The sequence below is a fragment of the Urocitellus parryii genome, chromosome 6 (assembly GCF_045843805.1).
Source record: "Urocitellus parryii isolate mUroPar1 chromosome 6, mUroPar1.hap1, whole genome shotgun sequence".
Classification (NCBI taxonomy): domain Eukaryota; kingdom Metazoa; phylum Chordata; class Mammalia; order Rodentia; family Sciuridae; genus Urocitellus; species Urocitellus parryii.
Window position 1 is genome coordinate 28120343 of NC_135536.1, and position 22755 is coordinate 28143097.

Here is a 22755-nt window from a genome sequence, read left to right on the forward strand (position 1 = left end):
CGTGACGTGGCCAACCGTCGGCGGGAAAGCTAGGATTCATAAGCCACGCCCCCAAAGAGACACCCAATCCCCAACTTGTAGCCGAATCTCATTAACCCCCCATAGGGCAATATTTGCCTATCCCCGCCCTCCCGGTTATAGTCACGCCCCTCGTGGTCGTGTTAAAGTGACAGCAAAATTCTTGGAGGGTCTATTTACTTTCCTTAGTGAGGGGGTGGGACCTGGATCATGCCCGTAGCCAATCGTGACTCCCGATTAGGGGGCGTCTTCCCCGCGTGCTCAGTATAGAGTACCCAAGTCAGGGGCGTCTCCCTATCTTCACCAATAGAATTGGCTGAGGTGGGAGGAGGCGAGAGCCATTCTCTTTCTGACCAATCATATTCCCACAGGACTGGAAGTGAGAGGTGGAGTCAGGTGTTCCGGTGAGTGATTGGCTGGAGGAAGCGGTCTTGTCTTCCAATGAAGAGGTTTGGCAGGCTGGAGGGCGAGGCCTGGCCGCGCTACTGCCTGGTAGGCAAAGGCCGCAGAGGCTGTGGAAGCGGAGGAGAGACAGCTCAGAGCCATGGCGGCGGTGGTGGCGGCGGCGACAGTGCGGTCCCGGATCCTGCAGGCGAGTGAGGGTGGCACCGAGGGACCACGAAGCTAGGAATGGATCCTTTCCACCCACTCTCTGAGCAATGCTCCGGCGGGACAGACTTTTGGCCCAGCCCCTTCTTGGCGGACCCCACTGTGCAGCCCTGTCCCACTCTCTCACTTCGTATTTTCCCTCACCCTGGAATGAGCCCTGAATTATCACCCCTGGCCCTCCACCCTTTCCTCCTGAGCCTCCTTTTCTGGCTCTAGCCCACTGTCCTCCAGTCTTACTGTGTCCCTGCTGTCACTCGCTTGCTCTTACCTCTCAGTCCGCCCACAGTTTTCCTTTTCACCTCTGCACCAGCCACCTCTCTCCCTAGAAATGCCCTTTTCTGGTCACCTCACTTAGAGCTCTTTCCCTGCCAGGAACGTCCAAATTGCTCCTTTCTCTCGACTTCTCTGTCCATAATCTAAGGTAAGGGGGGAGGGAGTACGCGAGGGGTCAGAAAATGAACTTTGAATCTCCTAGAAATGTACGCTGAGTTTTCACCCAAGGCAGCCATTTGCTAACAGTTCTCCCCAACTGTTATAACTCTGTATTTTCCACAAGCTCTGTACTTTCTTGCCAAGACTTTTAGTTAAACTGTTTCTTGCGAAGTTACGGTTTCTTGTTGGAGGTAAAGGGCGCATTGTTATGTTACTATGTTCCACATATATTCAAACGATTAAACATTTCCAGAACGAGAGCAAGCAGGACAAGAAGTTCAAAGTTTTTGCCACAAAGTCAGCTTCTTCAACACATTCTCAACTCTGCCCGTGGGGGTCGGGTGGTCTCTGGAGCCAGCTTAAAGAGAGGTTATAAAGTTAAAGAAGCTGCAGGTCTGAAGCCTGTGATCCCCAGCTTTGTTCATAGCCTCTCCCCTGTTCTAAGCCTAGAAAGGACTTAAAATATGAGGCAAGTGTTGCTTCAGGGAAGACTTTCAAACCTACAAGGAACAACATTGCCTTCCTATTAATTACATCCAACCTGGTAACAACTTCTATGTTGTTTTACTTTTAGGTAATATTAGTATTAGGTTTTGGTGAGTTCTATTGCAGAAACATATTCATTTTCAAAATTCTTAGCAGAGCCAGCAAAGGTTGATGTTTGAGAATGGGCTAAAGGGGTTGGTCTGGCTTCACTCATATTTCTTGCCGTGATTCTAGTTCTATTCTCTTTTTTAATAGCAAGGAAACTATATTTCCCATTACCACCTTCTAGAAATCTTATACTGAAATTGGCTTTTTCCTTCAATTCTACTCTCATCAAAATGAATCACTGAAAAAAAGTGAATCATTGAGAATATTCAGAAGGTATTTTGTCCTTTGCTTCAAGGAGGAAAACCTCTTCCTGTGCACTTTATTTAAAAATATTAGACACTATTTTTTTACTCATTGGAAGAAATCTATGAACTAACCTCCAAGAGACCAGAAATAATAACCCTTACCAACTAGAAGTTACTGTAACATGAAAATTTGATAAAGTGTAGTCTAAATCTGATGAGAGTGGTACTCATCTGTAGTCCCAGTTACTAAGGAGGTTGAGGCAGAAGCATCATAAGTTCAAAGCCAGGCTGGGCAACTTAGACACTATCTCAAAATAAAAATAAAGCACTCCTGCACTTGCGTGAGGCCATGGCTTCCATCCCCAGGACCACACACAAAAAAAGTAGTCTAAATCCAGGAATATAAAGACGACTATCAAAAGGATTTGTAGATGTGAGGGTTCATGTTTTTAGTTATTTTGTGTATTTAGCTTATCTTCTCTGTTATCAAGGCTAGTAAAACTGAATCAAGAACATTTTTCTCTTTCTTATAATATTCTCACTCCGATTCAGAAAACCAATCTTAAAGACTCAGTGACTTGCCTCAGTAATGTTGTACAAAAAGCACAAGCTTCACAATCACATTTGGCTTCTATCCCAGCTCCACAAGTTTCCAGCTTTAAGAATATTTATGAAGATTAGAATTAATAAACATAACTAAGTAAATTATCTGACATTTAATGTTACCCAGTTAATAACTGATAGAGCTGGGAATTCAGAATTTAAATATTGCATCTTTTTCCGTGTGGATACTTTCCCAGACTTTCAGTAAAAGACTCACTGAAATGTCCTCTAATGTAATGTGATGATAAGTGATAAACAATAGGCATGCTCAAGGTATTGCAGGGACATAAGGGAAAAGCCCCAAACTCAACCTGTACAATTCAGAGAAAGTTTCCAAAAGGGTTTTACTCTGAGTAAAATGTTGCAAAACTAATAGGTCATTAGCCAAGAGGAAAAGAGAGTTCCTTATAAAAAAAATAGCAGGTAGAAAATGTGCATATAGACAGTAGAAGTTTGGTGTGACTTGTCATAGGATAATTTCTTCAGCAGTGGTGCTAATGAATGTTTCTTAGGAAATGAAGCAAAGATATCAGATCTAATACAACCATTGTAATTCTGCACCATGTACAACCAGAAGAATGAGAAGTTATATTTCACTAAAAAATACAAAAACATAGCCAGGTGCAGTGGTGCATGCCTGTAATCCCAGCTGCTTGGGAAGGATCTTGAGCTCAAATGGAGAGGCAACTCAGGGAGACCCTGTCTCTAAATAAAATACAAAATAGGGCTGGGGATGTGGTTCAGTGGTCAAGTGCCCCTGAGTTCAATCCTCAGTACCAAAAAAAAAAAAAAAAAAAACCAGCCAGGCATGTTGGTACACACCTGTAATCCCAGTGGTGGCTCTGGAGGCTGAGATAAGAGGACCAAAAGTTCAAGACCAACCAACCTCAGCAAATTAGTGAAGCCTTAAACAACTGAGTGAAACCCTGTCTCAAAATAAAAAATAAAAAGAGCTGGAGATATAGCTCAATTGTAAATTGTTCCCAGTAATGGTGCATACCTGTAATCCCAGCTACTTAAGAGGCTGAGTCAGGAAGATCATGAGTTCAAAGCCACCCTGGGAAATTTATCCAGATACTGTCTCAAAATAAAAAAAATAAAATAAGAAGGGCTGGGGATGTAGCTAGGTTGGAGAACTCCCCTGAGTTTGATTCCCCAGTGCCACAGAAACAACAATAATATAAATTTTATTTTGAGACATCTTCTTACTAAGTTGCCCAAGCTGGTCTTGAACTTGCTATCCTCCTGCCTCAGCCTCCTAAGTAGCTAAGTATATACTACAAAGCCTGGCTCATTAGATTATTTTATGGCCATTTTATTTCAATAAGGCTGTTTTTAAAATGCCACAGGCACCTTATGGGAAGAAATATGTCCTATCATTAATATTAATGAGTACTTATTGTATTCCAGGAACCATGCTATGGGCTGAGGGCACAATGGTCAGTTGATCTAAGGGGAGAGGAACTTAATAACTAAACAAGCTTGTTTAGTATCCATAAAGCAAACGGAGAAACTCCACAATCAGGTACTTAGCCCAGACCTGACGTTGAGGATTCCTAGACAAATGTTAACCAAGTAGAAACCTAAAATAGTAAGAGTGAACCAAGCAAAAGGAATGAAACAGAGCCAGCCAAGAGGGATTAGCATGTGCAAGGGCAAGAGTGCAAAACATACTCAGAATAACTGGAACAGAGAAAGTAAGGAGGAAAGAAGCAAGCTGAGAGACCTAGAGAAACAAAGATACTATGTAGAGTCTTCCAAGCAATATCAAGGAGATGAGTCTTTATCCCAAGAGCAGTGGAAAGCCATTTGGAGGGTTTGTTTAAATCAATTTCCACAACATATATGTGTGTGTGTATGTATATGTGTATATGTATGTATGTGTGTGTGTATATACATATATATGTATACTTTTTTAGAATAACATATGTTATTCTAAAAAATAACATATATACACATAATGTATATGTATATATGTGTATGTATACATATATATGTATACTTTTTTTAGAATTACAGTTTAAGCTGACATTGTTGTAACTGACCCTCCCTCCTCCATTCACTGATTTTGCCCTATCATATATTACTGATAGGACATATTTCTTCCCATAAGGTGCCTGTGGCATTTTTTTAGAGTATTTTTTTAAGAGAGAGTGAGAGAGGGAGAGAGAATTTTAATATTTATTATTTATTGGCAGACACAACATCTTTGTTTGTATGTGGTGCTGAGAATCGAACCTGGGCTGCACGCATGCCAGGCGAGCGCGCTACTATTGAGCCACATCCCCAGCCCACCTGTGGCATTTTAAAAACAGCCTTATTGAGATAAAATTGGCATAAAATAATCTGTGCATATTTAAAGTGTACAATTTATGCCGGGCATGGTGGTGCATGCCGTAGTCCCAGTGACTCAGAGGCAGAGGCAGGGGGATTGAGAGTTCAAGACCAGCCTCAGCAACTTAGCAAGGACCTAAGCAACTTAATGAGACTGACTCAAAATTTAAAAAAATTAAAAGGGCTTGGGGGGACTGGGGTTTTGGCTCATCGGTAGAGCACTCGCCTTACACTTGTGAGACCCTGGGTTCGATCCTCAGCACCACATAAAAATAAATAAACAAAATAAAGACATTGTGCCCAGGTATAACTAAAAAAAAATTTTTTTTAAAAGGACTGGGGATGTGGTTCAGTGGTAAAGTGCCTCTGGATTCAATCCCCAGTAATCAATCAATAAATAAGTAAATTGTACAATTTATAAGATTTAATATTTTTATAAACCTGTGAAGTCATCATCACAATTAAGATAATGAGAGCCAGGTGTGGTGACATAGACCTGTAATCCCAGCAACTTGGGAGCCTGAAACAAGAAGATCAAAAGTTCCAGATCAGCCTCAGCAACTTATAAAACTCTGTCTAAAAACAAAAAATAAAAAGAGCTGAGGATGTAGCCCAGAGGTAAAAAGCCGTGGGTTCAGTCTACAGTACCAAAACAAAAATGACAGTCAAAATAATGAACATATTTCCATCACCTAAAACCAGTTTTCCTTAGTCCCCTTTGCCACCTTTCCCATCATTCCCTAGTAACTACTAGTCTGCTTTCTCATACAATACTACACTAAACTCATACTATAGTTTGCACTTTGTAGTTTTTTTTACATAAATGAAACCATCCATTATATACTCTTTTTATGTCTGAATTTTTTCACTTGCCATAATTATTATAATTACCCATGTTGCATGTGTCAATATTTTATTCCTTTTTATTTTTGAGTAGTAGTATGGATATAGACATTAGTTTTATTGTTCACCTATCCAGTGGTGGACATCTAGGTCATTTCCAAGTTTTGGCATGTTGCAAACAACACTGCTATGAACATTTGTATCCAAGTATTTGTATGAGCGATTATACTTACATTTTATTATGTACTGTTTAATCTATATCTACATTGATTATACAAGATATAGCTTATTACATAAATATTGATTGTACATTGTTTTCAACACCTGTTGTATTATATACCATGCTAAATATTTTCTTTCTGTTAGATTTATGATGACATTTTCTAGACCCCAAACTATTAAAATATGATATAATAACAAAAAAATTTAATCAACCCAGTTTTGGAAATTTGGGACATGATTATTATGACATTATTCTCTCTGTTTGCTGCACCTCATAGTTTCATATATTTCTTTGAAAGTATGGGGCTGGGGCTGGGGCTCAGTGGTAGAGTGCTTGCCTTGCATGTGTGAGGCTCAATTCTCAGTACCATAAAAAATAAATAAAGGTATTTTTGTCCATCCACAACTAAAAATGCATATATATATATATATATATATATATATATATATATATATTTTTTTTTTTTTTAAGGTATATGGTCCTTGAAAGCAAATACCAAGTTCTTTTTCATATTCACAGTAGCTAGTATTCTAATGCAGTAGCTAAAGTTTTAATAATTTTCTTTTCTCATTTATCAAATTATTATTTTATCACACAGGTTTCTTCCAAGGTACACTCCACCTGGTATCCAACATCCTCCTTCTCTTCTTCAGTGGTAAGTATATTTATCATTGAAAGTTGACTTCCAAGAAGGAATCCAATATGGTGTGGGGATATTCTTTTTTTTTAATATTTTTAGTTGTAGTAGGACACACAATACCTTTATTTTATTTATTTATTTTAATGTGGTGCTGAGAATCGAACCCAGTGTCTCATACATGCTAGGCAAGCGCTCTACCAATGAGCCACAACCCCAGCCCAGGGGGTATTCCTTTTTATCTTTACATAATTGTGATCAGAGTATATGTGAAATTTTTTTATCTTGGTTTTCTTACCTACTATTATGACTATGATTTTGTGAGCGGTTTCATTATTGCAAGATAGACTTTATAGTTATGTGGGGTTTTTTCAGAGCTGGAGATCAAACCCAGGGACATGTACATGCTAGGAAAATCCTCTATCACTGAGCTACATTCCCAGCCCTATGATTATGGTTTTTAATGGCTGTGGATTATTCCATCAAGTTGATGTAGCTTGAATTAACTAGTAATTTCTCCATGTAACATTTAGATTGTTTCTATTTTTCAATATTATAAAACATTTTAAAAATAGTTTTTTCCTTCTTTTGGATTATTTCTCTTTGAATGTTACTTACTATGCCAAAAGGTACAAACATTTCTCTGACTTCTAGAAGTTTAGACTTTGGCAGGGGCACAAGGTCTGACTAAGTTGCCCAAACTGGTCCTGAACTTGTGAGCTTCCCACCTCAGGCTCCTGCGTACCTGTGACTACAGGTATGTGCCACCACTCTTGTCTTCTTCTAAAGGTTTTGTTGAATCTGCCAAATAGTTGTCTTCCTCTTGTTTTTACAGAACATCTATCTTCTGTCACTTCTGTATTTCAAATCTATTAAACAAAGACTGCTACGCAAAATCCTCTCCCTTTAGAAGTATGTACATACTGTAGCCCAGTAGTCCTTCACCATTTTTGGTTCACAGATCCTGTTATGGTTTAATTGTAGTTTGTCTCCTCTAAAATTCATGTTAAGATTTTTTTTTTAGGGGCTGGGGATGTGGCTCAAGCGGTAGCGCGCTCGCCTGGCATGCGTGCGGCCCGGGTTCGATCCTCAGCACCACATATAAACAAAGATGTTGTGTCCGCCGAAAACTAAAAAATAAATGTTAAAAATTCTTTCTCTCTCTCTCTCTTTCTCTCTCTCTCTTAAAAAAAGATTTTTTTATTTGTTCTCATTAGTTATACATGACAGTAGAATGCATTTTGATACACTGTACACAAATGGAGCATAACTACTTATTCTTCTGGCTGAATGTTAAAATTTGATTGCCATTGTGTTGGGTGTTGGGGAGGTGGTTAGGTCATGAAGAAGAATGAATGACTTTCTCACCCACTTGCCCTTCCCAATTTTCTGCTTTATTGTGAAGTCTTTGCCAGGTACAGCTGCTTTATTTGGGACTTCTAGCCTCCACAACTTCGTTCCTTTGTAAATTACCCATTCTCAGGTATTCTGTATGACAACAGAAAAAAAAAAAAGTAGACCTCTGAAAATTTAGTGAAAGTGATCTCAGTGGGGGGAAAAAAAAACACGTAGGGCTGAGGCTGTAGCTCAGTGGCAGTGCACTTGCCTAGCACGTGTGAGACACTGGGTTCGATCCTTAGCACTGCATAAACATAAACAATAAAGTCATGCTGTCCATCTACAACTACAAAACTTTTTCTTTAAATATTTATTTTTTAGGTGTAGATGGACACAACACAATGCCTTTATTTTTATGTGGTGCTGAGGATCGAACCTGGGCCCGCCCGTGCTAGGCGAGTGCTCTACCGCTGAGCCACAATCCCAGCCCTACAAAAAGTTTTTTTTTTTTAAATACATGTAGATAGAACAATTTAAAATTTTTTATCATAAAGGTAAAATGTGTATGTAATAATGTGACAGAAAGTCAGTGGGGCCAGTAAGTCATAATTGGCTGATGCACACAGTGGCTGCTTTTTTTTAACCAAGTTTCCAAGTGATGTATTTGCTCATGAAGCTCACTGGGTGAATAGCAAAGAGTTTCTTATGCTCAGAGTCAGAACAGTGTTGAGAGGTGCTGCTGCATGTTAATAGTTCTATAGACAAGAACATTGTGTATCTTTTTCCTAGGGGTAACAGTCCTAAAGACAAGAAGATTCACTTATCAACCTGAACTACTCCTGCTTTATGAAAGGGAAAGGGAGAAACAAAGCAATTAATTAATATAAAGTTTGTGTGTTTTTTTTTAATCCCCAGCCAACTGTAAAACTCTTCATTGATGGCAAATTTGTTGAATCCAAAAGTGATAAATGGATTGACATCCACAACCCAGTAAGCAAAACTGGTTTGGGACTTATTGACTGGTCTAGAATTCTGGGAACATAGTGGGAAGGTGGGGCCCTGGGGACCTGAGTGTCTATCATGAAGTACATAGTGCCGCCTCTGTGACTAGATGGAACATGGAGAAAGTAGGGCATTGGCAAAGTATGATGGCTTTTTTTTTTCCCATCAGGCCACTAATGAGGTTATTGGTCGGGTCCCTCAGTCCACCAAGGCTGAAATGGATGCAGCCGTTGCTTCCTGCAAGCGTGCTTTCCCTGCATGGGCAGACACATCAGTGTTGAGCCGGCAGCAGGTCCTGCTCCGCTATCAACAACTTATTAAAGAAAACTTGGTAAGAAACCTAAATGGGGGCTGGGTCTGTGGCTCAGTGGTAGCACACTTGCCTTGCATGTATGAGGCACTGGGTTCGATTCTCAGCACCATGTATAAATAAAAAAATAAAGATCTATCAACATCTAAGAGAAAAATATTTAAAAAAAAAAAGAAACCTAAATGGTATAATTTTCTACACTAGTGCCTAGTGGGGCTGATCACTCCTCCAGTGACCTTTTCAGCTGCTCTCCCTAACTCTGCAACACAGAGACATTGATCATGGCTGTCTCCCTCGTTCTGCTTCTCCGTCTGTTTTGTTCTGTCTTGGCTACCTTAGAATTAAAAGGAGGAACATGGGGACTAAGGTTCTAGCTTAATGGTAGAGTGTGTGCTTAGCATGCACAAGACCCTGGGTGTGATCCCCAGAACTGCAAAAGTAAACAAAAGGAGGAATATCCTTGTATGAGTTTCTATTTGTGTTTTTCTCTCTAGAAAGAAATTGCCAAGTTAATCACATTGGAACAAGGGAAGACCCTAGCTGATGCTGAAGGAGATGTATTCCGAGGCCTTCGTAAGCTGGGAGCCCTTGTGGGACTTTAGGAAAAGGAAGATGGGATTCTGTCATTGGCCTGATCACAGCCTCAGGGCTGAACAGAACAAGATAAAGCTAAGCAATGCTCAGTGTGGGGAGCTAGTGGCCTAACTACTTCTTCTCTGTTCCAGAGGTGGTCGAGCATGCCTGTAGTGTGACATCCCTCATGCTGGGAGAAACTATGCCATCCATCACCAAAGACATGGACCTTTATTCCTATCGTCTGCCCCTGGGAGTGTGTGCAGGCATTGCTCCATTTAATTTTCCTGCCATGATCCCCCTTTGGATGTTTCCCATGGCCATGGTTTGTGGGAATACTTTCCTAATGAAACCATCAGAGCGAGTCCCTGGAGCAACTATGCTTCTTGCTAAGCTGCTTCAGGATTCTGGTGCCCCTGATGGAACACTGAACATCATCCATGGACAACATGAAGGTAGCTTCCCTAATGTATGTGACTACTTAATATGGGCATCAACAAACTAAGGTGTTGAGTGTCAACTGAGTGTTTTAGGATGAGAAAACTAGGAAGGAAGGGACTCACTAATAGTAATCTCCATGTTTGAAGGTAATGTTTGTGGACTGTTTGCCATCTGTGCTAAGGTAACTAACTGGGGAGCAGCAGAGCTTCTTGCCCTTCACTGTGCAGTGGGCCTCCAACAACATGGGTTAGGACCAGACAGAGAAAGTTTTGTTTTGTTTTGTTTTTTATTTATTTATTTATTTATATGTGGTGCTGAGGATCAAACCCAGGGCCTTGCACATGCTAGACAAGCACTCTACCACTGAGTCACAACCCCAGCCCCTAGACAAAGTTTATTAACTCATTTAATCTTCATAACAACCCTTTGAGGCAGTATTATTTTTCCATTTTACAGATGAGAAATTGAGGCAGAGTGAAATTAAGTAATTTGCCCAAAGTTAACACTGCTACAAATTATAAATGTTAGCGTATGTATCCTAAGGCTGACTCTGCTTCTTGCTTTTAAATACTAATGCTATATCACCTCTTGTGTGATAGCACAATAGTTTCTGAGAGTCTCTATATATAGTAGCAGTTGAGGACATATCATATTCTTATTGTTTTTAGTTCTGGGGATTGAACACAGGAGTGCTTTACCACTAAGCTATAACCCCAGCCCTTTTTATTTTTGATTTTGAAATAGGATCTTACTGAGTTGCTCAGGGATTTACTAAATTGCTGAAGATGACTTCAGACTTGGGGTCCTCCTGCCTTAGCCTCCTGAGTCACTGGGATGATAGGCATGCACCATCGTACCCAGTTGAGGACATATCACATTTTTTAAAATATATATATATATTTTAGTTGTAGATGGACACAATTCCTTTATTTTATTTATTTTTATGTGGTGGTGAGGATTGAACTAAGTGCCTCACACATGCAAAGATCAGTGCTCTACCACTGAGCCACAACCCCATCCCCCATTATCACATATTTAAAGAAAAAAAAATGGAAGTGTCTAGTTGTAAAAGGCTGTTGTTTTAGAGAAAAATAGGAATTATAGCCTTCAAATTAGACTAGACACAAGAATTCTGGAATAAATGAAAAAAAATGCTGAAAGGGTAGAGGCTAAATAGAATTTGTAAAGAATTCAAGTGACATATATGATTACACAACCTGTGAAACTCTGCATCAGGTACAACCAGAAGAATGAGAAGTTATACTCCATTTACGATATGTCAAAATGCATACCACTGTCATGTATAACTAATTAGAACAAATAAAAAATAAATAAAAGAATTTAAGGGAACAAAAGAGAACTTCACAATGGCAATTGAGTGTTGAAAAAACAATTATGAGAATGTCTAATCAGTGGGTAAAGGGGAGATTTACCACGTTGAGAAGCCTATGGCCCTTGTTCTTTTTGGTGACCATTTTTTTCTTCTCCAAGCTGTAAATTTTATTTGTGATCATCCGGACATCAAAGCAATCAGCTTTGTGGGATCCAACCAGGCAGGAGAGTATATCTTTGAGAGAGGATCAAGACATGGCAAGAGGGTTCAAGCCAACATGGTGACTTTTTATTCTTTTTTTCTCCTGAACTTTGTTATATGTTTATAAATTATCTAAGAACAGCACTTCAACAGCAAGACCACTCTTCCCACTAATGCCAGTGTTTCTTAATTACCATTTAATCCTGAATGTCTTCTTAACCGTGAACCTTGTGAAGAGTATTGATCATGCTGACCACCTTTATCATATACAACTAATTTTGATGACAAGGGACATATTTCTTCCTAAGAATGTTATTCAGATTCTTTAGGCTTTCAGCAGTAACAGCCTGATTCTGGTTCTGGCTCTATTTCTTCCTTTCTTTATACCATGCTTCTAGCCCTTAATCCTTCCTTCTTTTAAGGTACATACTAACTAGTAGTTCAAGGCACCAAAAAGAACCAAATATCCCCATATGATACGTGACATGCTTTAATTTTTACTTTACTCTTACTAGTTCTTTGCCAAATGCTTAGCAACTCTTTAATACCAAATATAAAGTACTATTGCATCTTGCCCCACCCTTCCTTCAACTAACATGAAAAAAAGATAATTGCCACTTATTTTTCATGGCTAAATGTTTTGTCCAATTTGACTTAAGCCCCTCCTAGTTCACTCCATATTTATTGCATGTATTCTGTGTTCAACATTATCTATAATAGGATTAAATTAAGTAGTAGACATGGTATATACCCATACACTCAACTATAGTTGTATCTAGAGACGTGAAAATGATTATATGTCAGTCTGCATAGAAGATATATATGTAGTTATATGTATAGAAGTCTAGAAGCAAGCCAATTTGAGGAACCTCTTTTTATTTTTTTATTTTATTTTTATTTTTTTTAAAGAGAGGGTGAGAGAGGAGAGAGAGAGAGAGAGAGAGAATTTTTAACATTTTTATTTTTTAGTTCTTGGCAGACACAACATCTTTGTTGGTATGTGGTGCTGAGGATCGAACCCGGGCTGCACGCATGCCAGGCGAGCACGCTACCACTTGAGCCACATCCCCAGCCCCGAGGAACCTCTTTTTAGATGTTATGTTTTAGGAGGTCTGATATTTTTTTTAGAGAGATAATTTTTTTATATAAAGTTTTTTGAGAGAGAGATTTTTTTAAAATATTTATTTTTTTTTTAGTTTTCGGCGGACACAACATCTTTGTTTGTATGTGGTGCTGAGGATCGAACCCAGGCCGCACGCATGCCAGGCTAGCGCGCTACCACTTGAGCCACGTCCCCAGCCCCGAGAATTTTTTAATATTTATTTTTTAGTTTTCGGTGGACACAACATCTTTATTTTATTTTTATGTGGTGCTGAGGATTGAACCCAGCACCCTGTGCATGCCAGGCGAGCGTGCTATCGCTTGAGCCACATCTCCAGCCCGAGGTCTGAATTTGACCCTTAGCTGTTTACTGCATTTTTAATTATTTTTGGTACAGGAAATTAAGTTTAGCCTGGCTGATTACTGGCATTATTATTACTGGCAGCTCTTTGTTTACATTACTCTTAATTTAACTGGAAACCTCAGCAGACAACAAATTGCTTCCTACCTAAGTTAGAAAACAACATTTTCCTTGGTTCCTGGTTGCAGTTTTTAACCTGTTGGTTTGAGTGTGATTGGGGCTTTTTTGCCTTGGTAATGGTTTTAAGCTAAATATATAGCAGCTTATCAACTGGAAATTGAGGGGAAAAAATGTGGAGACCTGCTTGATGTTGCTAAAATTTAAGCAGTATTAAAAATAACCTCTTTGTCCTCAAAGCAACAAAGAATGAATTCTCTAATCCTTCCCTTAAATTCTCATTCTTAGCTTAATTGTATTTGACTAAGGAATATTGATGCACAATCTGTGTTTCTTTAGGGAGCCAAAAACCATGGGGTAGTCATGCCAGATGCCAACAAGGAAAATACCCTGAACCAGCTGGTTGGGGCAGCATTTGGAGCTGCTGGTCAGCGCTGCATGGCTCTTTCAACAGCAATCCTTGTGGGAGAGGCTAAGAAGTGGCTTCCAGAGCTGGTGGAGCGTGCCAAAAAGCTGAGGGTCAATGCAGGTAATCACCTATCTGCTGCCCAGCAACTTTAGATTTTGTATCTTTGACACTATATCTTAGCATTGGCCTTGACAAAGGGAAACAGTCTTCTAGTCTTACCATTACCTCTATTTATATGTATTTGTCATTCAGATTCATACATTACTAGACATAATAATTTATGTTAATGAAGTCCTTAGATACTTATGTGTTGTTTTACAGGAGACCAGCCTGGAGCTGATCTTGGCCCTCTGATCACTCCCCAGGCCAAAGAGCGAGTCTGTAATCTGATTGATAGTGGAACAAAGGAGGGAGCTTCCATCCTTCTGGATGGGCGAAAAATTAAAGTGAAAGGTTATGAAAATGGTAACTTTGTTGGACCAACCATCATCTCAAATGTCAAGGTGAACAACTCAATCATTTCACAAATATGAAAGCTGAAGGAATCTTAGAGGCTATGGAAGCTTTCCTTCTGGTTTATAAATGAAGACATTTAATGATTAAGACCTCAAGTCTGGCCAGGATTGTTCACTTATTTTAATTTGGGGTCTCCTCTCCTGAGCCCCATCCAGGCCACTTTCCATGAAGAGCTAGATATTTTCTGCTTTTCAGAAATATATAATCTCTCTCACAATTACTCAATTCTGACATGTAACGGGAAATCAGCATTATGTGGCTGTATTCTAATAAAACTCTATTTATGGACATACATTTGAATTTTGTGTCATTTTACATGTCATGAAGTAGTCTTTTGATTTTTTTTCAACCATTTAAAAATGTAGAGCTGGGCACGGTAGTGTTTACCTGTAATCCCAGCAGCTCAGGAAGATTGTGAGTTTAGAGCCAGCCTCAGCAACGGTGAGGTACTAAGCAACTCAGTGAGACCCTGTCTCTAAATAAAATACAAAATAGGGCTGAGGATGTGACTCCATGGTTGAGTGCCCCTGAGTTCAATCCCCAATTCAAAAAAAAAAGTAGAAACCATTCTTAGCTTATGACCTATACAAAAATAGTATCTATATTTGGCCCATAGGTAGTTGTTTGTCAACTCTTGTCTTATACTATACTGGTTCCTTATTTAGTGTAACTTTTCTCTTCCTTCTTGCAACCTACCTCATAGCTATTACAATGTCTCAATCTCTATATCTACTACTCAATTGGGTATAACTACTCTGGGCCCAAAATTTAGCTATATCTTCACGAGAAAGTCAAAAAGAAGTGGTCTGTCAATTTTTATTTATCAAAACTCTGAAAGTCTCTCAGTTGACATTCATGACTAAAGTGAAGTTAGGAACCTTTTTTGAAATTCACATATTGTCATTACAATCCTAAATAACCAAGGATTGAATGTAAGTGTAGTAGAAACTATGAAGTCTCTTACCACAGAATGATAGAAGAAAAATCCACTTATCAACAATAAACACAGCTGATTAGGTGTAGTGGTGAAGGTTGTTTTAGGTGTTTATGTATAACACAATATCAAAATATAAATGTACATAGTTAAATTTTGGAGGTAAAGGATAAGTGGGAATGGAGTGTTTTTGTTTCAGAGAACTTAGCACAGGCTTTCTGTAAACAAAATAATCTGATATTTTATATATATTTGATTTATAAAAAAATTTTCATATAACTGTTTGGTAACATAACAATTGTATGAAACAAGTTGTACAGCTATTACAAAGGAAGCTAGTGATGAGTTGTGGGAACTAAAAGTACAGAGTGTGGTTATAATTAATAGGAATTTCAGGTTGTCTATATGTTGATAGTTTGGAAGATGGAACAGAGTTTTTAATAAGTAATTTAAAAATGGAAAGAGACTGCTAACATGAAAGAAGTCTACATAAACTAGTGGGTAGTAAGTAAAATTACCAGGTTGAGTATAAAATACATAGAATCCAAAGAGCTCACTTCTTTTCTGGATTGATCATTCCTGACAGCCAAATATGACCTGTTACAAAGAAGAGATTTTTGGTCCAGTTCTTGTGGTTCTGGAAACAGAAACATTAGATGAAGCCATCAAAATCGTAAACGACAACCCTTATGGAAATGGAACTGCCATCTTCACCACCAATGGAGCCACTGCTCGGAAATATTCCCACCTGGTCGATGTTGGACAGGTTTGTAGATTCTCACAGCTCTTAGGGATTCCTAAGAGGAGACAGTAGACAGTTATCAGTCATTGCAGCTTCTATAAAGGTTGTCCCTTTAATCTTCCACAATGCTCCATTTCTTCCTCAGTAATAAAAGTTCATAGAGTGAAGAATGGGATGGAAGCTAGCAATTTAAAATGGTCTCTCAAAAAAATAAGTACCACCCACTCCCCCCCCAAAAAAAACCCATAAAATATAAATTGATTTTTTAAAAAAGAAAAATAAATCCATCTTTGTTTTTATGCTTCTAAATAGAGAGTCTATAGTTTGAGTTCTTTGCTTAGTATTTGATGTAGATTTGTTCTGCTTTTAGGTGGGAGTGAATGTCCCTATTCCAGTGCCTTTGCCAATGTTCTCATTCACTGGTTCTCGATCATCTTTCAGGGGAGACACCAATTTCTATGGCAAACAGGTAACTTTTGAGTCAAATTTTTTTCCTTTAAGAAATTTTCTTAAACATATTCAGAAACAAGGATTCTGCAGAGAAGGACATGCCAGCAGCTTCTGGGCGGTCACATGTTGTTCTGAAGTATTTCTCAGATAGTCCCCTAGAAAAGAATTAATAAGGGGAGGGAGGGAAAGAGTAGAAGTTCAATGGATTAGACAAAGTGAAATGAAGGGAAAGGAGGTGGGATAGGAATGGGAAAGAGTGGAATGAATCTGACATAACATTCCTATGTACATATATTAACACACCACAGTGAATTTCACCATCGTGTGTACATCCATAAGACTGGGATCCTAATTAGAATATATTCCAAGCTTGTGTAAATATATCAAAATGGTTTATACTGTCATGTATAACTAAAAATAATAAAAAAAATTTAAAAAGTTAATGAAACGTTAACAAAATAGCTTATTCTTGAACAACTTAAGGCAAAAAAGTTGGGGGAAAACAGCATGAGGAAGTCTAGGCCTTTGTTTTGGTGGGTTTTGTTTTGTCTTGTTTGGTTTATTTTTGTTTTTGTAGTACTAGGGATTGAACCCAGAGGTGCTTTACCACTGAACTATATCCCCAGCCTATTTTTTTGAGACAGGATCTCATTAAGTTGCCCTGGCCTTGAACTTGCAATCCTCCTTGCCTCGGCCTCCTGAGTAGCTGGGATTACAGGCATTCACAACCATGCCTGGCAAGTCCAGGCCTTTGTATTTGCCATTTTCTCTGCTATTCTTCTAGAAATAAATCACCTCTAATCTTCATCATCCCCTTCTTTGATACTAGGTAGTATGCCTCATGTGTTCCCATTGCACATATTTTTCCTGTAATAATTGTTCATGTATCAAAAAATTTATTCAGGGCTGGGGTATAGCTCAGTGGTAGAGTATTTACCTAGCATGCACAAAGACCTGGGTTCAACATCCAGCACCAAACACACACACACAAAAAAATACCTTCTTTGTATCAAACACTTTTCGATGTGCAATGGGAACACATGAGGCATACTACCTAGCATCAAAGAAAGGGATAATGGTGATTAGAGGTGATTTCTTTTTGGAAGCCAGGCATGGTGGTACACACCTGTAATCCCAGTGATTTATGAGGCTGAGGTAGGAGGATTGCAAGTTCAAGGACAGGGCAACTTAATGAGACCCTGTCTAATAATTTAAAATTTAAAATTAATTAAACATTATCCAATAGATATGATAGTTATGGATATATGCTTAAGATACGACTAACTAGTTAAGAAAGTATCACCTTACATAAGTGTCTATAGACACTCCTCAACTTATGATGATAGAATTACATCCCAATAAACCCATCATAAGTTAAAAATATCATACAACTAACCTACTGAACATCATAGTTAAAACAACAGAATATTCAACCCTCATGGACTTGGGGCTGATAATTCATATTGCTTATTGCAGCCCAAAAAGAGATCAAAATTTGAAGCACAATTTCTATTGAAAACACCTTGCTTTTGCATCATCTTAATCTGGAAAAATAGTAAATCATAGACCATCTGTAGTTTGATACTAGTAACAAGCATTTCTTTTAAGGGAAGCGGTAAAACTATTTAAAATAGTTTTTATCAATCTGGGATGGTAGCCCAGTGGTAGATTGCTTCCCTCACACATGTGAGGCACTGGGTAGGATCCTCAGCACCACATAAAAATAAAATATACTGTGTCCATCTATAACCAAAAATATTTTAAAAAAACAGTTTCTTTCCTCCCACAAACTGCCATCTTGGTTTAATTACTATAAATACGCTGGGGTAAGATAGGCTTCTTTGGAGGAAAAAAATGAATACATGGTTGAATTCTTAAATCTTTATGTTATTAAATGCTACTTGGCATTTTGGAAAGAAGATATGAAAGTATTACCTTACATAATAAAATATGAAAGTCAAACTTTGCATGGTAGCACATGTCTGTAGTCCCAGCTACTTGGGAATCTGAGGCAAGAGGCTCACTTAAGCCCAGTCTCAGCAACAGAGCAAGACCTTGTCTCAAAAACAAAAAGGAAATTGTAAAAATTAGTTGTATGTTTGCTGGGTGTGATGGTACATACCTGTAGTTCCAGCAACTCAGAAAGCTGAGGTAGGAGGATCACAAATTCAAAGCCAGCTTTTGCAACTTAGCAAGGACCTAAGTAACTTAGCACGGCCCTGTCTCCAAATTTACAAATAAAGAGGGCTGGGGATATTGTTCAGTGGTTAAGCTCCCCTGGGTTCAATCCATGGTACCAAAAAAAAAAAAGGGGGGGGGTATCTTTATATTGAAATTTGTTTTCAACATATTAAAATGGCCCAGATTGGGGCTGGGGTTGTGGCTCAGCAATAGCACACTTGCCTAGCACGTGTGAGGCATGCTAGGTTCGATCCTAAGCACCACTTAAAAATACATAAATAAAGGTATTTTTATTTATTTATTTATTTTTGTATTTTAATATTTATTTTTTAGTTGTACACAATACGTTTATTTTGTTTATTTGTTTTTATGTGGTGCTGAGGATCAAACCCAGGGCCTCAAGTGTGCCAGGTGAGTGCTCTACCGCTGAGCCACAACCCCAGCCCAATAAAGGTATTTTTTAAAAAAGAATATTTAAAAAAATGGCCCAGATTTTGTCAAATAATTCTATAAGAGCATTTCAATCAAGGAAGTTTTTTTCCATCATTCTAGTTTGCTAATAAGTGTTAGATCTACACAATATATTCCCCCCTCCCCCCCTCTCTTTTTTAACTTCTTACGTCTCTTTATTTAATCTAAAGCAGCTTCTCCTTGGCCTCTCCCTCCTTGCAATGTTTCTTTTCTTGTTAAACCATTGATTTGCTACAGAAACTCTGTTGTCTCTTCAATAGAAAGCTCATTATCACACAGTTATCAGAAATGGCCTAACATATTTATTTCCTACTCTATTCCTTCTTCTTTTTCATGGGAAGGAAAGAATGACTAACAATTGTTGAGCAGTAGTAACTTTGCTACAATATTTTTGTATGTCATTCATTTTCTCCTTACAACATTGCTATAGTGTGCATGTTAAGTCAATCAGACTCAAGGTCAAGCTGCAGTTAGTAAGGGTCATGCAGGACAGTGCATTAGAACACACCTATAATCCCAGCAACTCAGGAGGCTAAGGTAGGAGGATTGAAAATTTGAGGCCAGCCTGGCAATTTAGTGAGACCCTGTCTCAAAAAGGGGGCAGGAATGGAGATCAGCAGTAGAATACCCCTGGGTTTAATCTCCAGTACTGCAAAGTAAACAAACAAATAACAAAAAATAAGGGTAGAGGCATGATTTGAGTTAAATCTATTGACATGGGCACATGTTATTCAGCTCTGCAACAGAAGGATCTGCAAGGGGCTAGGGATCTGGCTCAGTGGCAGAGCACGTGTCTAGCACATATGAGGCCCTGGGTTCAATTCCCAGCGCACCAGAATTTAAAAAAAAAAAAAAAATGTAATAGAATGACCTGCAAGTTTAACAGATTACATTGTCCTATTTTTCCATTTAGACACTCTTAGCTTATAAATTCTAATTTCAGCATAGTAATAATGGCTAAGGATGACTATTTACTCTTGTGTCCAATATTGTATTATTTTTAAAATTATCTCATAAACAACACATTGGATTTTGGTTGCACCTGTTGCTCAAATAGGAACATGAGTAGCACTCAAAGAACAACCTTGAAAAGTCCATTCAAAGAAGAATCATGACTTTCCCCACCAGAAGTATGTTAACTCTCTTTTGCCATTTTCTTTGCTGTCTTTAGGGCATCCAGTTCTACACTCAGCTAAAGACCATCACTTCTCAGTGGAAAGAAGAAGATGCTACTCTTTCCTCACCTGCTGTAGTCATGCCTACCATGGGCCGTTAGAACTAAGTTTCTCCAAGACTCAGTCATCCTGAGAAATCTCCCTCCACTCTTGACCAACTTCATTTGTCAACTTTGCTCAGATAAGATGCTTGGGATTAGAATATGTTGTTGTTCAACTCTTTCTCAGGACTCTTGGCCCCTTCAAATTTGCTGTAGGGAGACCCCTAATGTACCACTAACTTGCTCTTCTTATTTCTGCTTTGAAGGCAACTCTTGTAACTATAATGCTTATCTGGAATAAGAACTTAGTTAGATCTGTTTTCTAAAACATTTTCCCCTTTTTTTAATGACCTGAAGGAGGGTAAAGTCAGTGTATGTATAGATCATCTTCCAATAATTGGAAGAAGAACCCTTGGATGAGAAAACAGGACAGAACTAGTTCATGAACCTCTGGTGGAGCCTTAAACACAGCCCTTCATCAGTGCCAGTGGGCAAAACCCCTCTGCCAAGTTTTCCCGAGCTGCTTGCCCATTCCCTCACTACATAGGTATAATCCATTTCTATTTATCCCAACAATGTGATCACTGCTTTCTTTTCTGCTCAATGCCACTTTGTTGTCCCTGTGATTCATGACCACTAATTCTATAATTGTTTTGGTTCCTGCTTCTTAAAATCAATTCTCAAGAATACCTCAGTATACAATGGATAAATCAATGTTTTATGTGCCAAATGTTAAGTGTCAGAATTACTTCAATCATTTATCAGTACTTCAATCATTAATTCAGATGCAATAATTTTCTTAGAAAATTATTTCAAAAGTTATTTTAGACCCAGAAATCAAGGAGGGTTCCACCCACAAAACCATGTTAGATTCTTGCCTTAAGAAAGTCATATATTCTATTATTTGCCAATTTAAAAAAAATTATTTTATTTTATTTTATTTTATTGGTACCAAACATTAAACACAGGAGTGCTTAACCACTGAACCATGTCCCCAGTATTTTTATTTTTTATTTTGAGACAAGGTCTTACTAAGTTGCTTAGCACCTTACTAGATTAGTGAGGCTGGCTTTGAGCTTGCAATCCTCCTGCCTCAGCCTCCTGAGTCACTGGAATTACAGGCATGTGCCAGCCACCATACCTGGCTTACCAAATTTTATATATTACTCTTTCTTTTTGCCTGGATTTCTCATTAGTGATACTTTTTACTGAGAGAACTCCTCATGTGATTGATTAGGGCCTAATAAATTTCTAAATTTTTCATTACTTAAAATAGTGAAGAAGAAATGCTTTGACAGTCTTCTGTTAATTCAGCTGCCTTTAACCTTTGTTTCTTTGATATGTCTTTTTTTTTTTTTTTTTTTTTTTTTTGGTGGCAGATGGGATTGAACCTAGGGATACTTTACCACTGAGCTACATCCCCAGTCCTTTTTAGTTTTGATTTTGAGACAGGGTCTTACTAAGTTGCTGAGGGTCTTGTTAAATTGGGGGGGCTTGGCTTAAACTTGCAATCCTCCTGTCTTGTCCTCCTGAGTCCAACAGGCATGTGCCACTATATCTAATCTTGAAATTAGAATTGGAGTTAATGTGCTCTCTGAACTAGGGGAAGACTTCTGGCTCTGATGGCATAATCCCTTAGCCAGATGGTATCATTTATTTTTCTGTTTCTCCATTAGTCATTTAGTGCTACCCTACTCCATGGGGAGTTATGGAGTGTGAAATACTTTGAAAATGTTGTGCATGGATAGAATGTCAGAACCTTCAATAATTTAAGGTGACTGAAACAAAATACACTCGGAACCTTACTCTGGATTTTTGTTTGTTTGTTTGTTTGTTTTTTCTGCCTCCCTAGAAGTGAGGCATTAGAAATTTATAGTTTGAGAATACAATTGCCCCTTGTTTTCTGTCTTATAAAACACAGCTGATATTTAATACAATCCAACAACTTCAGACTGGGTTGAATAAAAATTTATTATTGCCTAAATTCCAAGTGGAATTAAACATAACCACGAAGATTCCTAACATTTTCCTTACATTTAAAGAAAATCACTTTTTTTTTTAAAAAATACTGACTAATCAGAATTTTGTTGCTCTCATTGGAATAAACTCATTTGGCTAACTACTTGTTATTCAAAAGTGTACAGTTGTGTTCATGTTAGTAGCAGCTAAAGAATTCAATATTTTTCTCTTTTTTGATCTGATATGGCTTCATTTGAACTTTCTCCGATTGTACATTCTGCTAATTGATTATTCATAACAAATTACAAATAAAAAGCTCCTAAAAAGAAAGAAATCTGTCTTTTTTCTTTTAATGGTGCCATAATTAAGGAATTATTATATTATAATGCTTTTGTCCCCTAGGTTGTAGTGACTTGGACATAGACTTCTCACCCTATGTCCAAAGTTAAGAGTAGTGTCATTATATTTGTGTTTATATAACGGATAGTACACATTTTGACTATACTGCTTTTTTCCTTTTTTTTTTTTTGGTACTGGCAGGGGTGCTTTGCTACTGAGCTAC

At 38.2% G+C, this 22755-nt stretch overlaps 1 protein-coding gene across 4 annotated transcripts; it reads left to right on the forward strand.

Annotated features, from left to right (window-relative positions):
• The first annotated feature begins 483 nt into the window (after positions 1-483).
• On the forward strand, positions 484-22323 carry Aldh6a1 (aldehyde dehydrogenase 6 family member A1). Of its 4 annotated transcripts, XM_077799659.1 has the most exons (13): positions 538-610; positions 1000-1048; positions 6500-6556; positions 8792-8866; positions 9048-9209; positions 9683-9761; positions 9914-10216; positions 11694-11815; positions 13655-13844; positions 14046-14227; positions 15761-15940; positions 16287-16385; positions 20190-22323. In XM_077799659.1, the coding sequence occupies exons 5-13, from the start codon at positions 9096-9098 to the stop codon at positions 20292-20294; spliced, it is 1374 nt and encodes a 457-aa protein (XP_077655785.1). In that variant the 5' UTR covers positions 538-610; positions 1000-1048; positions 6500-6556; positions 8792-8866; positions 9048-9095; the 3' UTR covers positions 20295-22323. The 4 variants fall into 4 exon arrangements, with proteins under 4 accessions (XP_026257240.1, XP_026257249.1, XP_077655785.1 ...); XM_026401455.2 differs by lacking the exon at positions 1000-1048 and having other exon boundaries at positions 484-610; XM_077799660.1 differs by lacking the exon at positions 8792-8866.
• The last annotated feature ends 432 nt before the right edge of the window (positions 22324-22755 follow it).

Coding starts and splice junctions, on each gene's coding strand:
- Aldh6a1 (XM_026401455.2), top strand. CDS start 563: ATGGCGGCGGTGGTGGCGGCGGCGACAGTGCGGTCCCGGATCCTGCAG. Junction 15,941..16,286: donor ACCTGGTCGATGTTGGACAG/GTTTGTAGATTC, acceptor TTCTGCTTTTAG/GTGGGAGTGAATGTCCCTAT. Junction 16,386..20,189: donor CCAATTTCTATGGCAAACAG/GTAACTTTTGAG, acceptor TGCTGTCTTTAG/GGCATCCAGTTCTACACTCA.